The 26,539-nt window shown below is 48.9% G+C and overlaps 1 protein-coding gene across 1 annotated transcript; it reads right to left on the bottom strand.

Moving 5' to 3' along the window:
* Positions 1–8,494: 8,494 nt before the first annotated feature.
* Positions 8,495–25,016, bottom strand: LOC102840815 (POU domain, class 3, transcription factor 3-like). Its single transcript, XM_006861044.1, has 8 exons — positions 24,947–25,016; positions 22,405–22,530; positions 14,666–14,791; positions 14,310–14,389; positions 14,155–14,251; positions 13,655–14,062; positions 13,323–13,426; positions 8,495–8,797 (listed from the first exon to the last, which is right to left on the bottom strand). Exons 1-8 carry the CDS (start codon positions 25,014–25,016, stop codon positions 8,495–8,497), a joined length of 1,314 nt encoding a protein of 437 aa, XP_006861106.1.
* Positions 25,017–26,539: the final 1,523 nt, after the last annotated feature.

The following is a 26,539-nucleotide window of genomic DNA, read 5'->3' as shown; positions in this document are numbered from 1 at the left end:
GAGCGTCTATGGAACATGGTTGAACTCAGCCCATTTCTTCATTGCTGCCTTTCCCCCTCTTCCACTCACCAGTAGACCAATGTGCTCGCCAGCAAGCTTACATGCCTGCTCATGTGTTCCCTTTGAGTTTCAGTCTTAGAGGGGGGTGTGTCCTGATGGAACTTGATTGCTTGCCTTGATGGCTTCCCGGCGAACAACTTGCTTATTCTTGTAGTAGCCAGTCATACTGCCATTTTTGTTGTGGGTTTTTCCTGATGATCTTTCTTTGAAGATGTATCTTCCGTCACTCTAGCTGTTCCAGGCTGGTCAGCTTGTCCTTTCTAGTGGAATTGTCCCACCTCAGAAGGTTCTGGATGTGGCTCAGGATTCCACCTAAGGTCCTATACACTGCAAAGGCTCCGCAAGAGGCTTGTTTCACTGGGAAAGTTCTAGAACCCCTTTTAGGTATTCCAGTCAGTTATAGCCTGAAGGTGGGCTTACAAGTTTTCTGTAATCATGTTTCCCAACATTCCTTTCTATCCCACTCAAGTGTCCATTTTGCAATAGTAGGCAAGGGAAACCAATATTCATAAGACAGTGAAGCATCTTAGTATTATTTCCTCTCTTCAGACTATGCCTTGATCCCTGTATCCCAGAGCCATTGTTGTTCCAAGGTTGAGTATGCATCACTATTTACCTCTGTCCCACTAGGCCATGCAGACCTGTCTCAGTGTTCCTTTATCTATCTTGTTCTTCTGCCTCTTCCCCCTTCTTGTGTATTGCCCTCCCTAGCACCTGAACTATGATGTGTCTGCCCCCTACTTTGTGCTCTACCATCGGCTCCCTCCAGCTCCCCCAATTCCCCCCCACTCCACCCCACCAGTAACCAACAAAGAAAAACAATTTTTTTTCCCTTTTAGTATGGATACCTTTTTGTAAGCTTTTACAATAATGGTCTATCTAATGCAATATTTGTCCTTATGTGACTGACTGATTTCACTCAGCGTAATGTCCTCCACATTCATCCATGTTATGTGGTGGCTTACAGCTTCCTTGTTATTCTTCAAAGTTGCATAATTTTCCATTGTGTGTATGTATCAAAGTTTGTTTATTCATTCTTCCATTGATTGGGTACTTAGGTTGTCTTCATCTTTTTGCTATTGTGAATAGTATACATATATCTACTTGTGTTATGGCTCATATTTCTTGTGGCTATATACCAAGTAGAGGAATTGTTGGACCCTAGCGTAGTGGTTACGAATCGGGCTGCGAACCTTAAGGTCAGCGGTTCGAAACTACCAGCTGCTCCGCGGGAGAAAGATGAGGCTTTCTACTCCCGTAAAGATTTACACCCTTGGAAACCCTGTACAGGGTCGCTATGGGTCGGACCCGACTCGATGGCACTTAACAACAACAACAACAACATAGTATATCTATTTCCAACTTTCTGAGGAAGTGGTTGGACCATTTTGCAATCCCACCAGCAATGTAGGAGGGTACCAGTCTCTCCACATCCTCGCCAGCATTTATTATCCTCTGTGTTTTTGAACTTCGCTGTTATTGCTGGTGTGAGACGATATCTCATTGTTGTTTTGATTTGCATTTCTCTAATGGCTAGTGATCGTGAACATTTCTTCATATGTTTGTTGGCTGCATGAATGTCTTTGGTGAAGTGTCTGTTCATGTCCTGTGTCCATTTTTTAATTGGGTTACTTGTCTTTTTCTTGTAGAGGTGTTGTAGTTTCCTATAGATTTTAGAAATTAGTCCTTTGTCTGCTATGTCATTGCAAAAATTTTTTTTTCTTATTCTGTAGGTTCCCTTTTTACTTTTTTGATGAAATCCTTTGATGCACATAAGTTTCTAATTTTTAGAATGTCCCACTCATCTATTTTGTCTTCCTTTGTTTGTGTGGTTTTCACAATGTTTGGTAGTCTATGTGTGCCCTGTATTAGAGCCCTCAAATTTGTCCCTATTTTTTCATTGAAGACCTTTATAATTCTGGGATTCACATTTAGGTTTTAATCCATGTTGAGTAGGTCTTTGTATATGGTGTGAGGTAAAGGTCTTGTTTCAATCTTTTGCATATCGATTTCCAGTTCTGCCAACACCATCTGTTGAAGATACTATTTCTTCCCAACTCAATGTACTTTGGCCCTGTGGCAAAGATCATTTGGCTATATGTTGATGGGTTAATTTCTGGATTCTCAATTCTATTCCATTGATCTATGTATCTTTCATTGTACCAGTACCAGGTTGTTTTGACCACTGTAGCCATGTAGTAAATTTTGAAATCAGAGAGTGAGAGACCTCCAACTTTGTTGTTCTTCTTAAGCAGTGCTTTGCTTATCCTGGGCGATTATCAATACATCTCGATTGCATGTTTGATCAGTTTCAGATTGAAGAAGTTGGTGGAATTCTTCAATTTCATCCTCACTGGCTTTAGTGGTCTGTGAATAAATTTGAATAATAGTGGTGTTAACTGGTCTTCCTTGTGGGTGTGTGGATATTATACTATCACAGGCAGTGCATACTTCATGACTGGTCTAGGTATGTTCTTTTTGATGATGAATGCAACACCATTCCTCTTCAATTTGTCATTCCCAGCATAGTAAATCACGTGATTGTCAGATCCAAAATGGCCAACACCAGTCAGTTCAGCTCACTAATGCCTAGGATATAGACACTTATGCGTTCCATTTCATTTTTGACAACTTCCAATTTTCCTGGATTTGTACTTCTTACATTCCATGTTCCGGTTATTAATGGATGTTTACAGTGGTTTCTCTTCATTTTGAGTTGTGCCCCATCAACAAATGAAGGTCCCCAGGGCTTGACTCCATTGATGTCATCACAGTCCACTCTATTTTGAGGAGGCAGTTCTTCCTCAGTAGTATTTTGAGCGCCTTCCAACCTCAGGGGCTCACCTTCTGGCACTAATCGGACAATATTCTGGTGATCTTCATCACGTTTCAATATTCAGTATTCTGGTGCTAACAGTGTTTGTCTGCTATTTATATGGTTTCCAGTGGCTAAATACTCAAAAGTAGTCTGTCTTTCCTTCTTCCTAGTCTGTCTTAGTCTGGAAGTCCAACTGAAACCTGTCCACCTTGGGTGTTCCCTACTGGTATTCAAAATACCAGTGGCATAGCTTCCAGCATCAAAGCAACACACAATTCACCGCAGTACGATGAACTGACAGACCATTGGTTGTACTTATACTTGTTGTTAAGTGTCACCGAGTCGGTTCTGATTATAGCAATCCTGTACAGGGCTTCCAAGGAGCTACTGGTGAATTTGGACCGTCGACCTTGTGCTTCAAAGTGACCTTGCAGTCCAGTGCTTTATCCCATACCACCACAGTAGGATTCTGAAATGTAGGGTGAATAAAAAGTATTATTTACCTGAAATTTGAATTTAGCCAGTGTCCCAAGTGTCCATTTACTAATCTACCAGACTTTGAAGCCTTGGTGGCATGGTGGTTAAAGTGCTTGGCTTCTAACTGAAAGGTTGGAGGTTCAAGCCCACCTAGCCACTGAAAGATGATGGATTCTGCATCTATAAAGATGACAGCTTTGGAAACCCCATAAGGCCATTCTACTCTATTCCACAATGCTGCTGTTGTTGTTGTTGTTGTTGGCAAGTGCTGTCGAGTCAATTCCGACCCATAGCGACCCTGTACAGGGTTTCCAAGGAGTAGCTGGTGAGCTTGAACCACCAACCTTGCAGTTCAAACTGCTTTGCAGTCTGTTTGAACCACACCAGGACTCCATGCTGCTGCTAGGGAGTCACAATCCAGAGCAGAGCAGTGGGTGTGGCTTTTGGTATGCAAATACAAGCTTTCAATCAGAACTAAAGCTGCGGAGGGAAGTATAGCAGATAGAAGGTAAGGGCAGTTTTCTATCAGGTGCAGAGGCAGGACGAGCTGAGGAGCAGAAAATGCTGCTAAGATGTAACCCTAAAAATTCATTGCTCCTTCTCCACTATCGGCCATCATGACTTTGGGGCTGCCAGGTCCCTGCGATGATATCAACCATCAACACTCTAATATGAATCAGTTCACAAACTGTTGGTTGCTCCTTAGGGGGAGACTGGGGAAGTGGAGGCCCTCATTACCCTCAGTACAAGGGTAGAAACTGTACTGTCTTGGTGGGCTGCATATTAGTGTCACCAAAACACAAAATGGTACCCAGTGCCATCTATCCCATCCCAACTCAGAGTGATCCATATGGAGTTTCAAGACTGTCAAGTTTTATAGGAGCAGAGAGCCTCAGCTTTCTCTCCAGGAAAGGCTGATGGGTTTGCACCCCAGACCTTGTAGTTAACAGCCCAACACCTAACCCACAGAGCCATCAGGGCTCCATTTAGAATCACAGGGTGGTGGTGGTTGTTGTTAGGTGCCACTGATTTGGCTCCAACTCAGAGAGACCCTCTGCACAACAGAACAAAACACTGTCTAGACCTTTGTCATCCTCACAATTGCTATGTTTGAGCCCACAGCTGCTGCCACTGTGCCGATCCATCTTGTTGGAGGTCTTCCTCTTTTTCACCGACTCTCCACTTTACCGAGCATAATATTCTTCTCCAGGGACTGATCCCTCCTGATAATATAGCTGAAGTGTGAGAAGTAAAGTCTGGCCATCTTGGCTTCTAAGGAGCATTCTGGTTGTACCTCTTCCAACATAGAGTTGTATGTTCTTCTGGCAGTCCATGGTTCTTTTAACATTCTCCTCCAACACTGTAACTCTAATGCATCCATTCTTCTACGGTCTTCCTTATTCACTGTCCAATGCTCACATGCATATGAGAGCACCTTAGTCCTCAATCTGACATCTTCCCTCTTCAACGCTTTAAAGAGATCGTGTGCAGTAGATTTGAGTGGATGATGTTAAAACCCCCTCTGTCCAGGTAACACCCATTCCAATTAATCCATAACCTCTGGAGCTGGGCTTCAGTCATGTGTGCATCTCCCCCAGGTGCTGCCATGAGAACCCATGAAAAGAGCTCAGGACAGGTGAGGGTTGCTGCCAGCACTCTCTCCTCTGGGCCAGGTGGTAAGTAGGCAAACACAGAACAGTCCACATGAGAATGTAGCCCAGAGAGATCCAGTGATTTACTCAAGGTGCCTCAGCAAACTAACAAGTCCTGAGCGTCCACGCAGGGCGACCTGACCCCACAGCCACTAACCCGCTTCCAGGCTTTGCAACTTCAGATGAACATCCTGTCTCTGGTCACCTGTACATAAAAGGGTGGATGCTCAGTCGGCCCAGGGCTTAAATCAGTTCTGTCACATGGCAGGGGTCTCAAAGAAGGGAATGGGGAGATTGTGTGTTTGTGAGTTGATTACAACTCATGTTGATGTTTTCACATGTTGACAAGTCAGTTCCAACTCATAGTCACCCTGTTGTTGCTGTTAGGTGCCATTGAGTTGGTACCTACTCATAGCGACCCTATGCACAGCAGAATGAAACACTGCCTGGTTCTGGGCCAATCTCACAATTGTTGCCACACTTGAGCCCATTGATGCTGCCACTTGGCCAATCCATTTCACTGGGGGTCTTCTTCTTTTTCTCTGACCCTCCACCTTACCAAACATGATCTCCTTCTTCAGCGACGGGTCCCTCCTGACAATATATCCAAAGTATGAGAGAGGAAATTTGGCCATCTTGGCCTCCAAGGAGCACTCTGGCTGCACTTCTTCCAACACGGATCTGTTGGTTTTTTTGGCAGCCCATGGCATTTTCAATATTCTCCTCCAACACCATAACTCAAAAGCATCAATTCTTCTATGGTCTTCCTTATTCACTGTCCAGCTTTTGCATTCATATGAGGTTATTGAAAATACCATGGCTTGGGTCAGGCACACCTTAGTCCTCAAGCTGACATCTTTGCTCTGCAAGACTTTACAGACGTCTTGTGCAGCAGATTTGCCCAATGCAATAGCAACCCTATTTGTGTACAATGGAAACACTGCCTCGTCCTGAGTTATCCGTAGGTTCGAACCCATTGTTCCGGTCACTGTTTTAATGGATTCAACTCATAGTGACATTGTATGACAGAGTGGAACTACCCCACCCCCACCCCAACCAGGTCTTTTCTCCCTGAGTAACTAACTGGTGGGTTTGAACCGCTGGCCTTTGAGTTCATAGCTGAAGGCATAATCAGTGCACACCAAATCACATCTGTTGCCATGGAGTCAATTCTGACTCATAGGCACTGCTTAGGACAGAGGAGAGCTTCCCAAGAGGCTTCCAAGGTTGAAATCTTCGGATGCAGGCTGTCATAGTCTCCCACAGAGAGTCTGGTAACATCAGACCATCAGCCTTTGGTTTAGCACCAAGTGCTTAATCACTGGGCCACCAGTAGTCCTTACGTGGGAGAGCGGCTTCACGAGAATGGCGGTTTAGAGATGGTGCATAGTCTGTCTTGTGACTAGTATCTGAGTCCTAAGGATGGTCAGTGTAAGTCCTGTTGTGGACTGAATTGCACTAATGTCCCAGTGATTCCTCCTTCCTGCCTGGAACACAGTCCATGCTGACTCGGCAACCTGACAGGACAAAGGACAACTGCCCCATGGGGTTTCCAAGCTGACATCTTTACAGAATCAGTTCTAACTCATAGTGATCCTGTACAGGGTTTCCAAGGAGCAACTGGTGGGTGTGAACTGCCAACTCTGTACTTCACAGTCCAGGACTGATGCTACAAGGCCACTCCAGGAGTCCTGGGTGGGTTCAAAGGATCTACCTTTTCAGTGTACAGTCAGGTGCTTAAGCCTGGCACCACAGGACTGCTTTGAAGAAAAGGCATCTGGGTCTGCAAATTCAGCCTTCCCCACTAGCTGGGTAAGCCGCTGGCTCGTGCTGTGTGGTCGGCATTGGGTTGCTAACCACAAGGTTGGTTGTTCAAACCCACCAGCTGCTCCAACGGAGGAAAACGAGGCTGTCTGCTTCCAGAATCCCCCCCAGAGGTACCTCAGAAGAAATATCTGGCAATCCACTTCTGGAAAACCAGCCCAATCACTCTGTGGAGCAGTTTCTATGATCTTTACAGCAGCTGGTGGTCACGCTGACATTAATGAACCCACCTGACTCTCAGCTCAGACTGTAACAGTGGTCAAGGGGCGAACTGTAAGTTGTAAATCCAGACAGTGCATTAGGCATCCAGAAAGGGCCTCCCACCTGCTTCACCTCTCCTTGTATCTCCCGCAAGAATATTCCAGTGTGATAACCTTTTGATACAAATTCTGCTTTAATGTAGAAAACAAGACTCATGTACATACATAAATACAATTTGAGGGTATAAATAAAGTAAGAAAATAAAGCGATGTACATATCAAAATAAATTACTCATAAATATCACGCTGGGTAGTAAGTGCTAGGGGAAATAAGACCTCTCACATCTCCCCACCCCCTTGAAAAAGACTTGGGGCTTCAAATACTTCTCTTTCTGACTTTGGGAAGACACAGGTCCCCCCAAGGAGGGAGGCCGTGCCATCCAGACCCACAGTGTGGAGAGAAGTGGGCAAACCTCAAAACAGAGACATGTTCTTTACAGATGAAGACCCACAGCTCTTAAGACAGGAGAGCTCTGACGGGGCGTGGGAGAGCTGGGGAGGGGTGGAGTGCGGCAGGGCTGGACCACCCAGGGTCCTTCACATGAAATCCACACAACCTGGGCCCATGGGATTCACTGGAAATCCGGAATCAAGTCATCGGCGGTAGGGACAGGGGCTGACTATCCACCTTTAGGGACCTAGCCCCGAGCTTGGGCAAGGAAGTTGGATATGAACAGGGTACTGTGTTTCAAGAGGTATCAAAAGTCAGACCATCTTAGCTGCCCTGGGACAAATTACCAAGAAGTCGACTGGAACAGTTTGTTCAGCCCAGCCCCAGCTGAACATGATTTAGCTGGGCTGGCAATGGGGAGGGCTCTGTGCTTCCTCAGCTCCTGAGCTGGCGGATCAAACCCACTCCAGCTCAGTCCTGGCCTAGAGGTGCTTCGGGAGGCCCAAGTGGCTTGGGGTTGAGTCCAATTTTCACATAGGTTTAAGAGTTGAAGTCAGTTTTACCTGGCATTTCACAGAGCTCGTACATGAGTTTAAAATAATTGCTATTCTTTTGCTGGCTACCCCTGCTGGAGATGATGGGAGAGAATGACAAACAGTTTCAGCATAGTATAACATTGTCCCCGCAGGGGAATGAGTTCCCCATCAGTGGGGGTATTCAAGCAGAACCTGGGCAGCACACCAAATTGTCCATGGTTAAGGGTGTGGGGTGGGGTACTCGGACAGCAGCTGGGCTTAGGATTTCATGATCATACAAATCTATCTGCTACAAATGGGTACAACCAATGTACAATTCCAGATAGGTACACTCTCTATGGTTTCTTCCTAAAGCTAACTAGAACAAGGACCTAGGAATGTTCTCATACACTTGTGGCCCAAGCACACATTGCAGGGGCCCCACAACCCAGGTCCTGGCCCCCGGGGGTTGGGGTGGGGGTAGGGCAGAGCCTCAGTCATTCCTGAAAGCTGGGACTCTTGACCAGCCCCAGGGGGGAGGCAATTCCAAAGGGATCCATGCTGTCGGTTTCCAGAGGCAAAGAGAAGACAGATTCCAAGTCATCCTCAGGTTCCACAGGCTCCTCAGGCAGCATGGGTAGGAAATGGGACAGGGGCAGGAAGCCCCTACCTCTATACAGCTGCCTCTGCCGAGCACTGCTCAGGGACACAGGTAACCCATGCTTCTTAGACAGGTATACGTTGTAGCCATCAGGCCGGATCTCCTCCTCAAAGGCACAGTCTTCTGCCGAGTACTGGGGCTGCAGAGAGAACACGCAGGCTGTGGTCAGGAGGCATGCGCGGGTCTGACCCCCAAGCAGCAGAGGGAAAACAGTGGACATTTATTTATGCTACAGACTGTCACTAAGGTCTGCCACCAACCACTATTGTCAATGTGTAAGTATCACTTCCAGGCGTTAAAATACTTAACAATATATACTCTATATTAAGGAGCTCTGGTAGCGCAGTGGTTACGAATCGGGCTGCAAACCGCAAGGTCAGCAGTTCGAAACTACCAGCTGCTCCGTGGGAGAAAGATGAGGCATTCTGCTCCCATAAAGATTTACAGCCTCGGAAACCCTGTTCAGGGTCGCTATGGGTCGGAACCGACTCGACGGCACTTAACAACAACAACAACAATTATTGTTGCTGTTATGTGCCGTCGAGTCGGTTCCGACCCATAGCCACCCTGTACAGGGTTTCCGAGGCTGTAAATCTTTACGGGAGCAGAAAGCCTCCTCTTCTCTTTCTCCCACGGAGCGGCTGGTAGTTTCGAACTGCTGAACTTAAGGTTCACAGCCTGATTCGTAACCACTATGCTACCAGAGCTCCTATGGTAATGTGTATACTACATGTATTTTATGCATGTAGCACAAACCTATACAGGGTTACTAGTAGTCAGAATGGACTTAATGGCTGTTAACAACAACAACAACCCAATGTGCTATAGGATAAGGTCGGCAGTTCAAGCTCACCAGCTGCTCCCTTGGAAGCCCTATACAGGGTTGCTATGAGTTGGAATCAACCTGGTTACACTTAACAACAGATCTTTACAGGAGCAGAAAACCTCATCATTCTCCCACTCATGGGCTTTTGAAGCTGGAACCTCTGACCTTGTGGTTCACAGTCCAGTTCTTGTCCTACAAAGTCACTGAACTCATCTACATAGTTAAGTGTTGTTGTTGTTGTTAAGTGCCGATGAGTCGGTTCCGACCCATAGTGACCCTGTATAGGGTTTCAAGGAGCAACTGGTGAGCTTGAACCACCGACCTTGTAGTTCAAACAGCTTTGCAGTCTGGCGCATTAACCCACAGCGCCACACCGGGACTCCTCTGGTAGCGTAGTATTTACGAATCAGGCTGCTAACCTCAGGGTCAGCAGTTTGAAACTACCAGCTCTTACACGGGAGCAAGATGAGGCTTTCTGCTCCCATAAAGATTTAGTGCCTCAGAAACCCCGTATAGGATCGCTATGAGTCAGAACTGACTCCACGGCACGTAACAACAATTTGTTACTGGAGCAGAAAACCGCATCTTTCTCCGACGGAACAGCTGGTAGTGTCGAACTGCTAAGCTTGAGTTAGCAGCCAGAATCGTAACCACCATGCTACCCGAGTCCTTAATATTTTTCATTAAATCGATTCATGTCTAGAACAAACAGCACAAAGACAGGCATGCGTACACGGCCCCATCCCATTCCTTCACTGCAAACACTAAGAAGCGCCCTCTAGAGTTCCCCACTTGAACCTGCATGCTGTGGAGCTGCTGTTGATGGCTGTGGTTATGTGCCGTGGAGTGGAGTTGGTTCTGACTCACAGCGAGGTTGTAAATCTTTACCGGCGCAGAAAGCCTCATCTTTCTCTAGCGGAACAGCTGGTAGTTTCTAACTGCTCGATTCGTTTAACCACTATGCTACCAGAGCTCCTTGCAGAGCGGCTGAGTCCGCGATTACTTAATCAGAAAAACATGTGCAGATGAATGTATTCATTCTTCATCCAGACCCAGAACAGGATTGTGGGGATTTCTCATCTGATGCCGTTATAAACCCTGTAGGCACCCCTTCTGTTATGAGCCTGCCTGGTATATCAAGATAATAGCAGCCCAAGGCCTCCAAAGAGGCCACACCTACTGGTGGCTGGAAATGCTTGATGAGAGAAACCCTGGTTCTAGGACAATTGCAGCCTAAGAAAGAGTTTTGGTGGCGCATTGACTAAGCACTGGGCTGCTAACCCAAAGGTGCAAATTGCAAATCCAGTAGTCCCTCCAAGAGAGAAAAAATGTGACAAACTACTTCTTTAAGATTGTTGCTGCTAAGTCAATTCCTACTCGTAGCGACTGGGTATAGGTTTCCAAGGAGTGGCTGGTGGGTTTGAACCTCCGACTTTTAAGTTAGCATTCCAGTGCTTATTCTATGCACCACACTAAAATTCCTCTGTAAAGATTACAGGCTTTAAACATTGTAAGGGCCCAGTTGATTGATGGTTGTGTGCTGTGGAGTCGGTTCCGACCCATAGCGACCCTGTACAGTGTTTCCCAGGCTGTAAATCTTTATGGGAGCAGAAAGCCTCATCTTTCTCCTGCGAAACAGCTGGTAGTTTTGAACTGCTGACCTTCCGGTTCGCAACCACTACGCTACCAGAGCTCCTTGGATTAAACGCTTGGCTGCTAACGAAGATTGGCCATTGAAACCTATCATCTGCTCCTTGGGAGAAAGACAAGACTGTCTGCTCTCCTAAAGGAAACCTTATAGAGCAGTTCTCTGCTCGTCTGAGTCAGAATCAACTCTGGTAACAAGTTTGGGGGGGTCCACGGAAGGGAGAGGTGCCAATGAGCCAGCCCTATCTCCAGGCACTAAAGCCAGGGGAGCCCAGGAGGGCTGGGCGGTGCATATAACCCCAGGAAGCACCCAACTTCATTTCTGTCCCAAGTTTAAGAGGTCACTGAACTACAGGTGGATGAGATGGGTTGATAAGGCTGTGATAAATCCAATGATGCAACCACACATTCCTCAGGACTCAGGGACAAAGCCACCACAAAGACAGGGCAGCAAGAATGACCTCTTCTGAATTTCCAAACTAAAATGCCAATTCATAGATAAACAACGGAAGTAAAATCCCCTTGTGACCTCTAAATTTAATCTGTTAATGCTTTGGAGGAGAGAGGGAGAAATTAGCACCAAAGGCTTTCTCCATACAGAAAGTGAAATGATTTTGGACGCAGGGTTTTTTTTTTTTAAAGATGTGGAATTTCGGTTCAGGGGGAAAAAAAAAAAACCCTCGATTTTTGCTAAGCCACGCCCACGGGATCCAGAGGCTGAATTGGGCGATAAGGAACGGGTGTTAGGTGACGAGAGCCCCCTCTCCCCCTCCCCACCCTCCCTCCTATGGATTAAGGAAGGAGGTTGGGTTAAACCCTCCATCCCGGGCCACCATTAGCGCGCGACCCTGTCATAAGTAAACGTCAACCTAACAAAAGTAGCCGCTGCGGGTTTGGAGTGGCTCTAGGCAGAGGCTTTTAGTGCGCCGCCGCATCACCTCCATTCTTTGGTTCCTTTCACACAAGCCTCAGTCATAAAACTTGAAGCGGAGGGACTTTGAATAAAATGCCCGTCGGAGGCACAAAAACAATTTTAAGACACTAGAAAGCTTGGCGCTGTGGTTCACAAAGGGTTGATTGCGTGCGGGGCGGGAGGGAGGCGGGGTAGGCTAGCACGCCTGGAAGCGGGGCCTCTCCCACCCCTGCCGCTGGCCCCTCCATTCGCGCGCCCCCAATCCGAGCCGGGCTGCGTGGGGGGTGGGGTGGGGCCGGGATTTCAGCTCCTGCGGCCCCGCGCGGGGGTGGGGGGTGGGGGGTGGGTAAACGCTTGTTCCTTTGAACTCCCCTGGACTCGCCTTTGTTTCCCTAGGACCAGAGGCCCAGCCTGTGTGGTTACCTGCGTCTTCCCCAGCACCCCTCTCGGGCTCTCCCCGCCCCCCCCACGTTGTTGTTAGCTGCCGTGGAGTGGATCAGGACTCATGGCGACCCCAAGCGGAGAGCAGAACTACTACACAGGGTTTTAAAAGCATATCGCCAGGCCTGTCTTCCGAGGCGCCTCTGGTTGGATTCTAACCACCAATCTTTTGGGATAGCAGTAGAGTGCTAACCGTTGGCACCACCTGGGGAGACTCCATGTACACCTCCCCCCCTTAGTTCCTCCCCCGCCCCAAAAAAGGATTCCTATACAGATGAGTCCAAATAAGAGGGAAACGTCTCCACTAAAATTAATTTAATTTGTTCGTTATATGTTAAGAAATGAATTTGAAAAATTCTAGTCAATCTCCTACGTGCCTGATCTGTTTGAAACATATCTTTTGTTGTTGTTGTTGTTAAAATCCAAGTTATGAGGGAATATACAACCCCTTTTTCCTTCTCAGTCTCAACCACAGGGTGGGAAACGGAGGGAGACCACCCACACACAGGCTGAGGCTGAATAGGCAGAGGTGGGTTTTCCTGTTTAATATCAAAGGAAGCGGATAATGGCTTCCTCCCGGCGCGGGGCCGGTTTAGGGTTCAGTTGGAAATGTAAACATGGCCTTCATCAGCTCTCGGGTTACAGCAGCCTTTACCCACTTCCGTGGAGGGGGGTGGTGGGAGTGGGAAGGAGTCGCATAGAGCTTAATCCGCCCTTGTAATCTCCTCCTCCGGGGGATGGAGGCGAAGCAATTTTGGATTTCATCCAGAACCTTCCCTCCGCTCCCGCCCGGGCCAGGCGTGGGTCTGGCGCGTCCCGCCCTATAGGGACACCTACCAGTCCCTGCAGCTGGCCGTCGGCGCTCATGCAGAGGTAGCGCGCGCTCTGCACTCCTTTGAGGGCCACGGTCCTCAGTGCCACCGCCTTGATCTCAAGCAAACCTGCGCACAAGGAAAGCAAGAAACTGCAGCCGAGGCCCACTGGCGCGCAACGCGTGGATGTCGTCGTCCCTAAATCACTGTTCCCTCCCTCGCTCCGCGCGCTGTCGGGGGTCTGGGGAGACAGCGGAACGTGGAGGAGTTCCCGGGAATCGGGGTTTACAGGAGCCATGGGAAGTTGGGGAGAGGGGTGCAGGGACAGGAAACAGTGGGGACCCGGCGGGCACTCACTGTGCGCGCTCTGGCCCCGCGCGCCGTCCACGGTGCCGTCGGCGCGGATGCGTAGGAAGCAGCTGAAGAGGCCGTGTGGGCTGGCAGTGTACAGGTGCCGCAGGCGGACTGGCTGACCCCAGCCGTAGTGCACGTGCGGTCCAGCATCCGAGAAAGTCAGCGGGCGCCCGGCTGCAGCCAGCCAGAGGCCGGTCAGGGCCAGGGCGCCGAGCAGGGTGTGCCTGCTTAGAGCGCTCCACATGGCACCTCCCTCGGCTCCGGGTGGCTGGAGGCGCTGCGGGCTGGACTGGGCGTGCGGAGTGGAACTGCAGGGAGATTCGAAGCAACCGCGCGCTTCGGGAATCCTGGGCGCGCTGCGCTCCTGCTCCGACGGTGCGGCGGCACGGGCAGTGGCTTTATATAGCTCGCCTTATCAGCCGGGGGGTGCAAATGCCCGCGACACCCGCGCATTTCTTATCGGGATTACATCAGACCCCCGCCCCCCGCACACACCCACTCACACCCCGCCCCCGCCTCCTTCCTGGTGACCCCGCCCCAGCCGCCGGGATTGCGGGGAGGAGGAGGCCCGGATCGCGAGAGGGTCTGGGGAGCTCCTCCCTGCAGGCGGGAGGCTGAGCCATCCGGTCTGGGGCGTTAGATTTGACAAAGTGCGAACTTGGACCGCCGAGCCCGGCCACTGCCCAGGGATGCGCTGGGCGCGGGGCGCGGGGTGCCAGCAGAGCCGGGGCAAGAATCCTAGAAGAGGAGATAGACGTCATTGAGTTTTGCTTTTCTCATCCTTGGTCCGGAACAGCCTGGATCCGACTTTAAGGTCCCCTCCCCTAACAGTCCACCCGTAGCCCCCGCCCCGAACTGTCCCTAGTCCCCAACACATTCCCAGACTTTAAAAACTGTCTGTTAGAGTCTCTCTCTGCAGTTCCGACCCTCTCATGCTTCCCAGCTTCATCTTTGCGCGAGCCCTTTTCTCCTCGGAAATTGTCACCGACGGGGAGCCAGCCAGGCGCGATCTACCGCCACTCTGAAACAATGGGCACGCCTCGGGCGCGCCGCCGCTAGGGGGCGCTCCGGCTCCAGGTTCGGCATGATCTCTGCGCTCCCCGGGATTCTGGTCCCTGTCCCGGGCCCCCGGAGGTGAACCTGGAGGTTGTCATTGTGAAGACGACCTTCGGGGCACGGTGGGCTTGCATGCTCTGGGTTGTGGTTTCCTTTTACCCCACTTCACAGTTCGGGCCTGGACTCAGGGGGGGAGGGAGGCAGGATAGGGTCTTTTTGTGTTTTTGTAGATCCCTTCATAAGAAGCCCTAGTAGCACAGTGGTTAAGCGCTAGGCTGCTAACCGAAAGGTCAGAGGTTCCAACCCACTAACCGCTCTTGGGGACAAAGATGAAGCAGTCTGCTTCCATACAGATGACAACCTTGGAAACCCTATAGGGCAGTTCTTTGTCATCTGGGGACAAAACCCAATAATAGCGATGGATTTGTTTTTTTTTTGTTTTGTTTTGATTTATGTCTTTTTCATAGGGTCTTTGGGTCCCTGAATGCTTGGGGCACGCAGTCTACCAGGACAGAGAAAGTAGCTCGGTCGGGGGTCCTGATCTACGTAGGGTGGAGGGGAGAGAGTGGGGAACAGAGAAACAAGTGAAGGGCACGGCCGGGTTGGGCAGAAATCCGGACACTCAGTCGATTGTTTCATGCAAACCTGCGCCTCACACACCAAAGCTCCGAGGGGAAAAAAAGCCCAAAGATCGCGGGGGACGGGGGTTGGGAAAGGTTCTTTCTGAGCGCTTTGCGTTTAACACAAACTCCTTCTCTGGTTAGTGGCGGGGTCGTTAAAGCGCTTTGCTGGGGTTGTTCCAGCCCATCAGTCCACTCTGAGAGAAAGACGTGGCAGTTTTCCCCTTTAAATTAAGATAACAGCCAGGGAAGCCCTATGGGGTCGTTTTACTCAGTTCTACAGGGTTGGTATGACTCAGAATAGACTCCACCCGGCAGTGGGAGTGGATGGGGGGCCCCAGAGGTTGGTTTTGAGGGAAAGCCCTTGTGGCCCAGCGCAAATGCGATGGGACGGCGCACGGTGGAGAGATCGGGGTGGGAGGAGCCAACGTGGCCTGATGAATTTCAATGAGGTGAGGCCAAAAGCGAGCGCTGGATGAAAGGCGTTAATGACCGCGCGCAGAGACTTTCCAGGAAAGGCTTTACAAATCCACATTTTTTCAAAGGCTTTCGCGACCAGGCACCCCTACACTGCTTGTCTTGGTTCAGAAAGTCGTAGCTTCTGTTAAATCTAATGACTTCCCCGAGAGATTTAAATCGATGTCGGCTCCTACTAAACTTAATTACCCTCTCTTGCAGCGTTAAATTGGAAAGGACCCGGATAAATGCAGGGCACCCAGAAGGAGAGCAGCGACTACGCTGGAGGGCGTACCTCAAGAGCTGCGGGTTGGGGGCTGCAGCTGTGGCTGAAACCTTCACTCCCACTTCTTCACCCCACCCCCAATACACACACACACACACACACACACACACACACACACTTCTGCTGGAGCAGGCTCCTGGGGACACTGTGGTGGTTCTGGCCTGAAATTTCACAGGTCTCTTCATATGTTCTATTTCCTCCTATTTCACAGACGAGCAGCTTGCTGTTAAGTACCATGGAGTCCTTTTGACTCATCCAGGGGCCCTGTATTGGATGTCTGAGGAGCAGCTGGTGGGTTTGAGTTCAAACTGATCTCATGCCAGTGCTTATCCTGACTCCTTGTCGTTTAGCAATCCAGTGCTTATCCTACAGCGCCACACCAGGACTCCAGATGAGCAATGGAGGTCCACAAAAATGGCACTGTGGTGAAGCTGGGATTCGAACTCCTGCAGTCAGGCTTGCAAATAAAGGCTATACTACGTGGAGGATTTTGTGAGGCAGTGTAGCCCTGCGGTAGGGGTCCTGCTCTTGGTCAGACAGAATGCTGCTGGGGGCTATGCCTGGCATTTTCCTCGACACCCTCAATCTCCAATGTGTTATTTTGGCCTGATTTTCATCTTTCGAGGCTTCTTGTGATGTGGTCCTGGCAGGGCTGAGCTGGCTGACTGGTCCTGGGGAGAAATAGCTAGGGATTCCTGTGAAGGGTGTAAGCAGCTTGGTAAAGGTCCAGGTTACCACCACTGCCTGGCTCAAGCCACACAGGTCCCCAAGGGTCTGGGACTCAAATGCCAGAAGGACTGGGCTTGTGGCCTCATTTTGAATTGAACATTAGCTGAGCTTTTTTTCACAATCCTTTTCTGGGGTTTCCCTCTTTCGTTCCAGCACATGGAGGTTGCTGCCTGGTGGGGGTGAAGCAGAGCATTTATCATCATTGCTAAGCCCCCAGCCCAGAATGAAGGCAATGTCCTTTGGCTCCATTGCCTGTCTTTGCACAGTGGGAGTCAGACTTTCTTAGCATTTTGCCCACTGAACAGTGGCATACATCAATAGCCACCTGGTTGAGAATGATTTGGAGAGAACTTCTGGGTGTTGGTAAAAATTCTACCCCCAAATCAGCATCACAATAAAGCTTGGGGCCTTGAACACTACTGAACCAGGTCTGGCCTGGAGCACAAAGTTGTTGCTGGAACTGATTGTTGTTGTTGTTAAGTGCCTAAGACTCATAGTGACCCTGTATAGGGTTTCCGAGGAGCAGCTGGTGAGCTTGAACTGCCGACCTTGCAATGCAGCACATTAACCCACAGCTCTCCACCAGGACTCTGCTGGAACCTGTTAGAACCGGCGTTATTTCCCCCAAGACTTCTGCTTCGACAGAACCCATTTCCCTCCACATCATGCTGGTGGTTGTATTCGACACATGACGACACTATGTGTTGTTGTTTAGCACCATCTAATCGCTTCTGGTAGCATTGTGGCTACGAATTGGGCTGCGAACTGCAAGGTCAGAAGTTCGAAACTACTAGCTGTTCCGTGGGAGAAAGATGAGGCTTTCTGCTCCCATAAAGATTTACACATAGTGTTGTCATGTGTCAAATACAACCACCAGCATGATAAAGATTTACAGCCTCGGAAACCCTGTGCAGGATCACTATGAGTCAGAACCGACTCCACGGCACATCACCACCAACCACCACCAATCGGTTCCAACTCACGGCCACCCTGTAGAGGGTTTCTGCTGAGCAACTGGTGGGTTTGAACCGCCAATCTTCTGGTCGCTTTATCCTACAGCTCCATTCCAAGATAGAGTAGAATTGTCCAATAGGGTTAACACTTAACAACATCAGCCTTTATGAAAACAGACTGCCTAACCTTTCTCCCTTGGAGCAACTGGTGGGTTTGACGGCTGAACTTTCAGTTAGCAGCTGACCACTTTAATCCTTAGACCACCAGGGTTCCTTATTTCCCCCCATAAGGATTATTTTTCTCATAAGAGGCTAGCCAGCCCAGAAATCGCCACGGATTATGGCAAAATGAAAACTGGGAAACCTCTGTGAACGACTCAGTTTCCTCCTTGGTAAAATGGACAAGTGCAAAAATCCAGTGCCACAGGACTAATTACTACACACAGTGACCCTTAGGACAAAGTAGAACTGTCTCTCCTTGGTTGTTACCTTTGCGGAAGCAGACAGCCATATCTTTCTTAGTTGGAGTGACTGATGGCTTTGAATCACAGAGAGCCCCCAATAACAAAGCTTGTGTGAAAATGGACCGAGTTATTCCAATTCCTTTGAAATGACTGGGCTCCGATTTCTAGAGTTGGATGGGGCCTCTGATAAGATTTTCTTAAAACCCTTATTCTCAAATGAGCAAAATAAGAACTAGAGAGGGAAAGGGGTTTGTCCAAAGTTGTCCAGCTCATGGGCACCAGGGAAGGGGCTAGAAGACCCTCTACAACATCTTCCCCATAAAAGAAAAAACTTACACATACTTCAGTTCTGTATTCGACTTGCTATACATTTGTTATTGTTGTTAAGAGCCGTCTGTTCCGATTCATAGCAACCCTGTGCAGGGTTTCCAAGAAGCAGGTGGTGGGTTTGAACTGTCAATCTCGTGTTTAGTTCATTGCTAGCAGTCTAGTGCTTACCCTACAGCTCCACACCAAGACTCCATGCAGTTGGTATCATTTGTTTGTTTTAAAAGAAAACCTCCCATGTACTGAATATATATTTGTGTTGTTTTTAAGTGTCATTGAGTTGGTTCTGACCCATGGAGACCCTGTATAAGATTGTGGAGGAGCGGCTAGTGAGTTTGAACTGCTGACCTTGTGGTTTAAAACAATCTTGTGGTTCAGCACTTATATTACAATGCCACATTTATTAAATATTTATTGTATATTTATTAAAACTACCTGCTTAAGGCAATGGAGCCTCCAAACGCATTTGCAGGTGGTTTGAAATTCATAAATTATAAACTGGATTCCAAGACCCTCTCTGATTCACCTCAACAACAACCTATCAAGGTGTTAACCAAAAAAAAACAAAAAAAAAAAACCAACTGAGCTGTTTTGGGTTTGGTTGGGGTGTTGTTATTATTAAGTGCCATCGAGTCGGTTCTGACTCATAGCTACCCTGTATAGGGTTTGCAAGGAGCAGCTGGTGGGTTTGAACTGCTGACTTTGTGGTTAGCAGTCCAGTGTTGATCCTACAGCACCGTGTGGGGTGCTGGATAAATGAGAAGGATGCTGTTCCCTCAATATCATAGAGAACACTGTTTACGGGGCAGCATTTCCTTGGACCCCATCGCAAGGGGAGGGCAATACACAAGAAGGAGGGAGAGTAGGGGAAGAACAAAGAAGATAGGAAAACACTTAAGTAATTTGCATGGGCTAAATGGGACAGAGGTAAATAGGGATGTGTACTCAACCTTGGAAGGAGCTCTGGTAGCGTAGTGGTTACGAATTGGGCTGCGAACCTTAAGGTCAGCGGTTTGAAACTACCAGCCGCTCCGCGGAAGAAAGATGAGGCTTTCTACTCCCATAAAAATTTACACCCTCAGAAACCCTGTACAGGGTCGCTATGGGTCAGAACCGACTCAATGGCACTTAACAACAACAACAACAACTCAACCTTGGAGTCCTGGTGTGGCACTGTGGGTTAATGTGCCAGACTGCAAAGCCATTTGAACTGCAAGGTCGGCAGTTCAAGCTCACCAACTGCTCCTTGGAAACCCTATACAGGGTTGCTATGGGTCGGAATTGACTCGACAGCACTTCACAACAACAACTCAAACTTGGAACAATAGGGCTCTGTGATACAGGATTGAGACACCACCTGAGTGGGTAAAGGGGGGGGGAATAATGTTAAGGTGCTTGACTGTCTTGTGGATATTTGTTTCCCCTGCCTACTATATGTAAAATAGACATCTGAGGGGGATCAAAAAGATTATCAGGAAACATGACTACAGAACATTTGTAAGACTTTTTCTTCAGTCTATAATGGACTGGAACACCTAAAAGGTTCTAGAATTTGTCCAGTGAAGTAGGCTTCATGTTGAGCCTTTGTAGAGTATAGGACCTTATATGAAATCCTGAGCCCCATCCAGAATCTTCTGAGGTGGGACGTTCCCACCTGGAAGGACATGCAGACCAACCCAGAGCAGCCAGAGGAACAGAAGATACTTCTTGAAAGAAAGACCAGCAGGAAAAAAAAGAAAAAGAAAAAATGTGGATTCTTTGGCTATTACAAGAACAAGCAAACTGTTCGCCTGGGAGCCATCAAGACCCTTTAGGAAACCCCCCTTCCAAAACGGAAACTCAAAGGGAACACACGAGCAGATGTGTAAGCTCACTGGTGACCACATTGGTCTACTTGTGAGTGGAAGTGGGGGAAAAGCAACAATGAAGATATGGGCTGAGTTCCACCATGTTCTATAGACTCCTGTCGACCTTGAGATGAGCTAGAGAAGAGGAAGGGCTGGATGGTCTGAAGTTTGGGGAGACTTGGGAACTCCTGAGTCCAGGGACACTGACCTCACCACTGCGGACTACAGCTGAGAATGAAGTGTCCAGCTGATCTGAAATCGGGGGGAGGCATGCAAGAATGCCCAAACTTGCAAATAGCACCCATTTGACCTAGCTTCGATGGCTTGATGATCAGAACTTGACTAGCAAGTTTTGTGTCAGCATATGTGATGTGACAAGATTCGATACAATTAAAGATAACCACATGGTACCTTAAAAAAAAAAAAAAACCAAGAAAAAAAAATTATTGCTTCTTACCTAAATAGATGCTACCCATGGAGAAACAATTAAGTCACTCTTTTTTTTTTTTTAAGCTTTTATTGTGAATTGAGTGATAGTTTACGTGGCAGAGCATCAGTTTTGCACTCAGCCAATCAATCATATTTTGTTTCACTGCAATGATAATCCCCTCCATGTACCATTTGTTAACAGTATTTGCTTCTATTCCCTCTTTATTTTGTACACAAAACTACTTGGAATATACAATTGTTTCAACAACCAAAGGACACATGTTGCAAGCCAGCCTCCTGGCTGCCAACACACAGTCTTTGTCTTTCCTTGAGTCTAGTGTCCTCAGCTGCTCTACCTCTCCATGCCATCTTCTCTGCCTCCATCTCTGCTACTCTGGTTAGGTTCCCACATTCTGCTCATGTTGTTCCCTCTTGGTGGACCTAGGGTCCTCTGTTCCTTGAATGTAAGAATAACTAACTACTCCCCATCTTTTGTTACAAAAGCAATTAGTCATGATAACAATTATTCACAATTTAATCAAAAGAATCCTATCCCCATCTTCTTTCACCAGATCCCTTTAGGCAAGATGAAAACTATTCAGTGAGGATTCTACATGCCTTCCCCCCCACTCTGAAACTAAACTGCCTCTTGAATACTTGTAAGCCAGCCACTTTGTGTCTTTATAGCCCCCTCTCCCCCTCCCCATTTTAGGTAGCCAAATGCCCACCGTATCAACCCTGTGAACTGAGGGGAAAGGCTTGATCCTTGATATGAAGATTCCTTCCCTCTCAATTGGTATTTTGAGCAACTGCATCCATAAGCAAAGGTCAAGTTCATCAAATTGAAGCCAACCCGGGAAGTGTTCCCTGGCCCCCAACTCCACGGAAATAACGACTAGCTTTGTAAAGAAACTGGAACATGATGCAGGGGTTCTAGATGGAGAAGATGAGAAAACCACGTGCTATGGGTGTCCGACAGTGACCCTCGACCTGCCTATCCCCAGTCCTGCGTCTACATGGCCTGAAACTCATCAGTCCTCGGCTTCCTACTGTCCACATGTCCTTGCCATGGATGATGTCCTCATTGTGCATCCTCTGATTCCGGTCTCTGGCCTGGGACAGTTTGTTGGTCAGAGTTCGTGGAACCAGGGAAGCTCATTCAGGTACCTATGGCACAGGTGAAAAGACCTCGTGGTTGAGATGCCACCTCCCTCCCCTAGGTGGGTGCAGAGTGGACCCTGAGCGAGCGGTACTCAGTTCTCGGGAGTACTAAGGCGTGGTGGCATCTTCAACGCTCCCCTACGTCCGCCTTGGCTTTCTCTGTCAGGGGTAGCACTCTTCACCCGGTTCTCACCCGCCCCACATTCTGTCAGTACTCCCAGTGGCTCCACCCTAATGTCATCCCTGCCCTTCTTTCACCATGGCCCCGCCCCACGTTGCCAGCCCCGCCCTACTCTCCTCGTGGTCCCGCCCCACACTGTCAGTCACGCCCCGCTACCATTACTGCGACTCAGCCCACACGATCAGCACCCCTCCCCCCATCCCCTTGTTCTCTCTTTGGGTCGGCTGTCAGCCGGCCCTCTCACAGTGGCCCCGCCCCACGCCCTCTTCCACGCAGCTGCTGCCGCCCTCGCAGGCGAGCTGGGCGGGGTAGCTCGTGTACTCGGCGCTTACTCCTGCGGGCTCTCCTGCTCCTGGTAATTCATCGGTTCCTACATGGTGCGGGCAACCTCCGCCCACTTGGCTTCCACCAGGTTGTCCTGGGCCATTCCTCAGCGCGCGAATTGGGCTGCTACCTCCTCCAGGCCACGGCGGGGCTCCCTGGATCTGGTCGGAGTCCTTTCTCCGCCGGTCAAGCCCTCCTTCCCTTCCGCACCGTCTGTTCTTTCTCTCCGCTCTTCTCTGTTCTGGCTGCTGCGGGCTTGGCCTTCGTCCGCTGCACCGCAGTCGTGGTTTGCGGTGGCGTTAGCGTACAGACAGCTGTCGTTGTACGTGCACAGGGGTCGGAGATGACCAAGGCAGTTGCCTTCTTGTCGTTGGCTTTAATCACAAACTCTTTGTCACCGAAAGAAATGTTTCTGATTTCACTCCAAGGGAAGCTAGTTTGGGGGTCAACTTATCCTCTTTCTCCTAACTGTTCAGCCCAAGGGCTTCAACTCCAAGCCTAATGCCTTTTCCTTTCTTACTTTATTTATTTATCTCAAAATAGGTAATTCCATATATATCCAGATCCTAAGCGATCTTCAGATACTCTGAGCATCTTGCAACACTCCCTCAGTGTGCCACACCTGGGTGGTCCTCCCTACTGGCCCAGTGTAAGCTTGTCCATTAGTCTTTGAGGGATCAAGGGTGGGGGGCGCGGCTTACAGTGTATACCCTTTGGTTAATTGATGGTGCGTGGAGGGGATTGTAAGCATGACAATGAAACGATATACTATAGGATGATTGTAAAGCTAATGTTCTCCCATGTAAACTATCACATAATTCACAAGAAAACATTAAAAAAAAAAAAAAGTTCATGAGCAGCTATCGAAGGTGCAAGCATTGAATTCTCCCTGTCCAGATGAAATAAGAGAGATGAGAATGGAAGACACTTTGGTATAATTAGTTCAGTAGACGAATGGATCGTGTGAACGTCCAGCTCCGTGACTCTGAGACCAGAAGAACCAGGTGGTACCTGCTTGAACTAACAGAAAGTTACGGATCCTTTTGCATTAGAAGGACCTAGATAGAGTGGAAGAAAATGTGAAATAAAACGCAAAATTCTATGATTTTGTAGTGTAATTCTGCATGTATCCTCATATGTGTGGGAGCACGGTGGCTCTGTAGATTAGCAATGGACTGAGAAGCATAAAATCGATGGTTCAAGCCCACTAGCCACTCCATGGGAAAACGATGAGGTTTTCTGCTCCTGTCAAGATTTGTAACATCAGAAACTCTATACGGAGTCTCAGAATCCATTTGTGGCGTTGTAAGATAAGCCCTTGACTGTCAGGTCGGTTTGAGCCACAAGATGGGCTGTTCAACCTCACCAGCCGCTTCTTGAAAACCCTATACAGCGTCGCTGATTTACTACACTGGGGCTTAAGAATAACGTCCGCAATTGGTATTTGTGATGAGTGGGGGTGGGGTGGGGGGGTGGCGGACAGATGGCAGAATCAGGCCTGACTTCTTGGAATTTATGACTCTGATTTCTGGTGGTCGATGTTGACCAGAGATATTTCTGTTTTGAGATGCTCCGCACAGTCTTTGCTGGAGGTTCTGGCTGCAGATCAAGGACTGAACTTCCTCCTGAGGTGCCCAAGGAGCCCACATCGTATCCACTAGACTTCCCTCCCCATCTAGGAAAGGGGACGGAGACGTGCTGCCTGGGAGGGGACAGGGTCTCGGGATGTGGCTGGAACTCCTGGGACCTGGGGGTACAACTAGAGGGAGCAGGGTGCTGTTAAAGGCTGTCGACTCAGAGCTACCCTGTATAGAGTTTCCAAGGCTGTAACTATAACTCTGCGCAAGCAGAAAGCCTCATCTTTCTTCCTCGGGCCCAGACCTCTAGTATATGACTGGGCGCTCGGGTCACGGCGGTGGGGTGTGTGTGTCCCATGACATTGACATTGCTGAGCACCCACATCACACATTATGGGACTCCCATTCCACACCCTGCCGTATCCCTCCCAGTTCAACATCTTCGCCTTGCATGTGTACCCCATTCTGGGGAGGCTTTCTTAATCTGCATCCCTATGCCTTTTCCTTGCCTTCCGCCTGACCTCCACACGGCCGCGACCTTTGTCAGGCCTGCTCCCTGAGTTCCCTGCCCACTCCCACTCCTCCAATATTTCCTTATCCTTTTCCTTGCATGCGTCCGGGTAGCATCTGTTGTCCCCACCCATGCACTGATCTCCGTGAATACCATTCCAGTACCGACCATAGCTCTCCATGCCTGGAAGGCAGCCACAGTTAGCTTTGCATCTTTGGACATCGGACATTGGGGCTCATGGTCCCCAACTTTGAGCTCTGTTTGTGGCTTTCTGCTCCACGAAGCAGCTTGGGACCCCAGTCACCAAGCAGTGGTCAGTGTAGGACTGGACCTGCAGGGACCTTCCAGAGGTACACATTGTTCCCCTGGTCTACCGCCTGCGCGTGTAGCTCCGGGCCCGTTGGAGCTCGGCTGAGCTCGTTGGTCTTGGGCTCGGCGCTGCATGGTGAATGGGGCCAAGCCTCGCAACATCATCGTGCAATGCCACCAAGAGTGCTATGAGGACTGTGGTAACCCGGTCGACCGAAGGCCAGATGGACACAAACGTAGGTCCTCTGCTCAGCCTGGTGGGCTTTCAGCTTGTTGTGGTCATTCCCTGATAGGATTCCTGTCGATTTCCTGCACAACCATACGAAACTCAGTCCCTACGATCAGTTTCAGATTGGACCTGTGTGGTCCAGAGAGCTTTCATGGGTTGATTTTCTGAAGTTGATCACCAAGCCTTCACAAGAGGAAGCTCCGCTGAAGTCCTTTTAGTGTCCCAGCCACAGGCTACTCTGACCGCACGAAAGGGGAGAAGTCTACCCCGGAATCACCTCTGCCTACTGGGAATGTGGCCTGGTTTACCCCTGAGGATGGTTACTGGGACGGGAGCTATTGGGGTGGAGGTTCTGGGGATGTGGCGAGCATCAGTGGGGACAGACCCCTCTGATATAAAAGAGGCCCTCGCTGAGCATCATTCCAGCCCTGCACAGTACCGCCCCACCCCGCTCGCCCGCCCGCCCGCCCCACCGCTGCCCTGACTGACCTTCCTGTCTTTCCTTTGTAAGTTTCCATTGTGAACAGAGTGAAGGTTGATAAAGCAGATCATTAGTTTTATGAGGCTACAAATCACACACTGTGCTTCATCTCAATGATTGCAAGTTACCCCACTTCCTCTCTGTAGTTCTTATTCCGTTCCATCTGCCTTCTGAACTGTGATCTTAGGTAAATGTTGTGCTTTTCATTTTGAATCATTGATCATTCCATGGTGGACAGACCTCTCTAACCCACAAGCACTTTTTATACTGCTTCTTTTTTTTCTAAAATAAGCTTTTATTGTGAATTGAGTGAACGTTTACAGGACAGATCATCAGTTTTATATTCAACAAAGCATACTCCTTGTTTCATTACAATGATTAGAATTCCCTCCATACACCATCAGTTACGAATTGGGCTGCGAACCGCAAGGTCAGCAGTTTGAAACTACCAGCTGTTCTGCGAAGAAAAATGAGGCTTTCTGATCCCGTACAGATTTACAGCCTCGGAAACCCTGTACAGGGTCGTTATGAGTTAGAACCGACTCCACGGCACATAATAACAACAACCATCGGTGAACAGCTATTCATTTTAGCTCTTTTTTTTTAATAAGCATTCAGGCATATGTAATAATTTAAACCACAAAAGGGCACATTCTGCAAGTCTGCCTTCTGGCTGCCAGCTCGCAGTCCCTCTCTTCCCATGAGTCTAGAGTCCTCAGCTGCTCCCTTTCTCCATGTCCCATCTCTGCCGCCATCACTGGTACCGCTGCTTCTCTGGATAAAGTCCCGTATTCCTTATCCATTGTGCTCTTCTCCCTTGATGGTCCTAGGGTCCTTTGTTTCTGGACTGTAAGATTAACTAGTCTCCCATTTTTGTTATAAACTTCTACCTTTACAATTGTTACAGTTGCAATTAATCATGATAACTTTTACTCATCATTGAATAAT

The sequence above is a fragment of the Chrysochloris asiatica genome, unplaced genomic scaffold (assembly GCF_000296735.1).
Source record: "Chrysochloris asiatica unplaced genomic scaffold, ChrAsi1.0 scaffold00040, whole genome shotgun sequence".
NCBI lineage: Eukaryota > Metazoa > Chordata > Mammalia > Afrosoricida > Chrysochloridae > Chrysochloris > Chrysochloris asiatica.
The sequence above is the reverse complement of the archived record's forward strand: the minus strand, read 5'-3'. Positions and strand labels throughout refer to the sequence as shown.